General features: G+C 34.7%; 1 protein-coding gene across 1 annotated transcript; it reads left to right on the forward strand.

Moving 5' to 3' along the window:
- The first annotated feature begins 771 nt into the window (after window positions 1-771).
- Window positions 772-4220, forward strand: LOC118048224 (BEL1-like homeodomain protein 2). Its single transcript, XM_035057823.2, has 3 exons — window positions 772-1178; window positions 1833-1893; window positions 3363-4220. The coding sequence occupies exons 1-3, from the start codon at window positions 826-828 to the stop codon at window positions 4008-4010; spliced, it is 1062 nt and encodes a 353-aa protein (XP_034913714.2). The 5' UTR covers window positions 772-825; the 3' UTR covers window positions 4011-4220.
- The last annotated feature ends 387 nt before the right edge of the window (window positions 4221-4607 follow it).

Genomic DNA, 4607 nt, shown 5'->3' on the forward strand with positions numbered 1-4607 from the left:
CAAGGATATTCTATGCTCTATTAACAATCATTTCAGCACTGTACCAGCTTTGATTAATGCATTTATTCTTCTCCTTTCTCTCTCTCTTTCTCTGCTACGGGGGTCTCCTTCAAGAACCATAAGTCTTGTCAAAATATATATGTGTATTCTTACTTGGGTGTCGTTAAAATTCTTGATTGTCTTTCTTTCTTATTAATAGTTTATAAGTATTATTAAGAAAATAGATAATAGCTAACAGATTACAGAAGTTCTAGCTCGAAAAAGGAAAGATAAAAGAAAGCAACAACGCAAACAAGGTTTTTGAAACAGGTCTTGTGGTGTTTTCAAGTGAGTTTTAGCTTGTTTTTTTTATTAAAATTGATTTTTTTTTTTTTTGTTTTCAATTAAATTTTTAATGTTTTTTAGATAGAAATAAATTTTAAAAACTAAAAACATATTATTATAATACTTTTCTGAATATAAATTATTTTATAAACTTTTAAATAATTAGTATATATGACACTGTCATGAATATCAAATAATGTCACATGACTTAGTCCTCTAATGATGTCCACTTCTCCTTACATACACATCTGTAATATATTTGCAATACGACAAGGTAGTGAAAACAGCCTAGAGTTTTGTTTTAGGGGTCTGCTTCATGGGACTTATTAAAGCATTATTTTCATACTTAATGCATGCCGTAATTGTTTTTTTTTTTTTTTCCCTTACATAAAGTCATGGTGGCCGGATTGACGGAAATGAATCCTTGAATTTGTATGTTTAATTTGTCGGTGTACAATATTATTGCAGGTGGATAAGAGGTACAACCATTATTGTGAGCAAATGCAAATGGTAGTGAACTCATTTGATCTAATAATGGGTTTCGGAGCGGCGGTCCCTTACACCGCCCTTGCCCAGAAGGCAATGTCAAGGCATTTTCGGTGTCTAAAAGAAGCAATATCAGCACAGTTGAAGCATAGCTGTGAGCTACTTGGAGACAAAGATGGTGCCGGGACCTCAGCCATAACAAAAGGAGAGACACCGAGGCTTAAGTTATTAGAGCAAAGTCTCAGACAACAAAGAGCCTTTAACCAGATGGGCATGATGGAACAAGAAGCTTGGAGACCCCAGAGAGGCTTGCCTGAACGATCTGTCAACATTCTAAGAGCCTGGCTTTTTGAGCATTTTCTCCACCCGTACGTTACTTTTACCTAAACTTCACTATAATCAAGAAAGTTGAAAAATCAAAGTATATGCACTTATTATTTAGCAGTAGAGTAAAAGTTTTTATCATATAATGATACTTTCTGATTAGTTAACTAGATAGATACTAACACAAGATTCAAGTTCCCTTGTTTTACTATCTAGCTTTTTGTCCATAATGTGATTAAAAGGAACAGTAATGCAGTGTCCTTGGATGCTGTCTCGTCAGCTAAAAGCTGTCAAAGGGTTTCTATTCGTCCACTGCTTTTTCCCATTATACCTAAGTTCCCTCCTCCATTCGCAGACCTCAGAAATTAGCTAGTGTGTGAAATAAAAAGAGAGAAAAACTTTATTAAAGTTTGATTTAACTGACTACCTTTCCCTTTCTCTCTCTTGTTCTCTATGTGAAAATCACAATTTATACAGAAAATAATAAGAGAGATCTATGAGCGCAGTTGTACGTATCCCCCTAAACTTCTCTGATACCCCTACTCTACTACTGCCTGCTACAAAATACTGCTCATCTTTTCTTCTTAGATTCTCGCGCCTCGTGTTATTTGGTACACAAATAATAGCTAGCATTGGTGTCTCTCTCTTTATATGGTTTATGTGTTGACTCTGATGTCATTTTCTGGTCTCTTTCTCAGGTATCCAAGCGATGCTGATAAGCATCTGTTAGCTAGACAGACTGGTTTATCGAGAAATCAGGTTTAGCCGCCCCCCCCCCCCCCAATCTCTTTCTCTACATAAACACCTTTTTGATCTCTTCTTGAGACGAGGGAAATAGAGGGTTTCAGGGTAGGCTACTGTCATGTAACATGAAAATGGGATTCTATTCTAAGGGACCATGAGGGAGTTGAGTAGATTTGTTTGCATTGTTTAGGGTTTACTTTCTCTGGTTTACTTCTATGTCTTTCTGCTAGAGAAAGACACACATGTGTTACCCATAAGGGTCTAACACCTCTTTCTTTCTTTTGTTTTAGTTTGTGTTTTCTATATATTTTTTAATTTATTGATTTCTTTGGATTCTTTTAATTATAAGTCGAGTCGAGGGACATAGATTCTTAAATGGACATTATCAGTGAAGAAACTCTAGGGAGATACTATTAATTAAGAGCAGAGACACAAGTACACAAGAGATGAGACATGAGAGTTTGCATCTTTGATTCTCTTTCTATGTCTCTCTCTCTCTCTCTACAAATGACACCACATATTATCCAACCCACGCGAAGAAGAACCATTAAAGACAGTGAACAAAATTCTTGTATACTTGTCGGGATTTTTACTTGCATGTTATTCTTTACCACCTGCAAGTGGGTTTTTAACCTTCTTACTGTTTTCTTGTTTATCACGTATTTATTGAAACTGCATCTCCTTGTTTCTCTTGTGATTAAACCCTATAATTTTATTTCTTTTTTCTATTTAATCTGTTTTCCTCTCAAAATTTAAGGTAAAGATGGGTTTCCAACTTGACTCTTCTTCGTTCGGAATTTTTTTTCTTTCTTCCCTTGTCTTGCGTGAAATTAAAGAATATGTTACTAAATTTTCAGCGAGAAGTTCTGAAAAAACTATATATATATTTCTATTGAACATTATTTATGTTACTGTGTTTTCAAGTATTTTTGTTTGGAAATAAATTGAAAAAAATATTTTTTAACATAAATATATTAAAATAATTTAAAATCATAAAAAATTAATTTAAAACAATGCTTTTTTTTAAATAAACTTTTAAAGCAAAAACATACTCATTCTAAATTCACCATCATGTATAATTTATTATCAAGTGTAGTACTGTAATTTCTTATAAATGTTTTGCCGTTAGGTACCTGTTATATTAACTGCATGAAAAGCAAAATCCCAAAGGTGCCCTTGGAAAGGGAATAGAAAATGAACACACATTTAGATGCTTTTATTGTAAGGTATTCTTGAATTATTCATGGCAATCGACACTGTCAAGTGAATTCCACAGCTACTAATGCCTGTTATAATAATATTACTGTGTTTTGTAGCTTTTATTATTTTATTTTTTATAATTATCTCGAAAGGATATCCCAATTAGCAACTAAGAATATGCATGCATCATATATATATATATATATATATATATATATATATATATATATATATATATATTAAATGAAGGTTTATAATGCATGCTACTCTATGCGCTGTTTTAGGTGTCAAACTGGTTCATTAATGCGAGGGTTCGGTTGTGGAAACCCATGGTTGAAGAAATGTACCAGCAAGAAGCCAAAGATGAGGAACCAGGGGCAGAAGACAGAGAAAGGAAGCCAACGAGCAGCAACAGCAACAGCAACAACAACAACAGTGGGCTTGCACAAACACCAACGCCTACTACAACAACGACAGGATCATCAGCACCAGCTGCCACAACAACAGCCCCCACAGCTACAACCATGCCATCAGGAAAAAGATCCGAAATCAATGCCAATGAAAAGGACCCTTCACTCCTTGCCATCAATAGACAGTGTTTCTCGGAAAACCAAGCTAAACTCTCCACCTCCTCCTCCACCACCATTATTACACCCACCAATATCACCTCCGCCACAGAGGTCGCACCACAGCCTCATGCTGGACAATCCTTCCATGACTTCGCTGACGATACATGTCGCCAGGGCAGCATTGTTACAGCTGATTATGGGACCACATCCGGCAATGCCAATGCTGACCACAATGGGTCTACACTTATAAGGTTTGGGACCTCTACTGCTGGAGATGTGTCTCTCACTCTAGGGCTACGCCATGCTGGAAACGTGCCTGACAAGAGCCCTACTTTCTCCGTTAGAGATTTTGGGGGCTGTTAATTAAAATCAATTAATCATAAACTCTTATATAGTACATTTCAGAGAAAATATAATCTTACTTTCTGCCTTCTTTCTTTCTTTCTTTCTTCTTTCTACTTTCATTCTAAGAAGAAAGAAATACATAATGAGATCAAAACGTATAGCATATTGAAGGTGGCTAGCTGTACGGATTCTATTGTAATTGTATAGTAGATTGTTTTGCATTTTTCAGTCTTTTTAAAAATATATATATATATGTACGTCTTAAGTTAAGATTTGTACCCTTTTATTTTACTAGAATAACAAAACAATCAAGTCATATATTTTCATAGAGGAAGGTGATTGTGGGTAGACATTTTTTTTTCACTTCAAGAATATAGATGACTCTTCTCGATGATTATCCAAAAAAAAAAAGAACATAGATGACTGTCCTTTGTCTCTTCCACACATAATTGCAATTCCAATCCCTTATTTGCAAGAGATGGATGAAGAAGGATATATAATACATAATAAATGAATAGATTACAATTTAATAATGACAAAACCTAGAGATGAGCTGTATTAATCTAGGATATATGTACTCTTCTGGGTACTATGATTGAGTAGTGAAAGCTACTG

Source organism: Populus alba, chromosome 5 (genome assembly GCF_005239225.2).
Source record: "Populus alba chromosome 5, ASM523922v2, whole genome shotgun sequence".
Classification (NCBI taxonomy): Eukaryota; Viridiplantae; Streptophyta; class Magnoliopsida; order Malpighiales; family Salicaceae; genus Populus; species Populus alba.

Excerpts from the sequence above, each read along its gene's own strand:
- LOC118048224 (XM_035057823.2), top strand. The coding sequence starts at position 826 with ATGCAAATGGTAGTGAACTCATTTGATCTAATAATGGGTTTCGGAGCG. Across the intron at positions 1,179-1,832 it reads TTTGAGCATTTTCTCCACCC|GTATCCAAGCGATGCTGATA; the intron begins GTACGTTACTTT and ends TCTCTTTCTCAG. Across the intron at positions 1,894-3,362 it reads CTGGTTTATCGAGAAATCAG|GTGTCAAACTGGTTCATTAA; the intron begins GTTTAGCCGCCC and ends GCGCTGTTTTAG.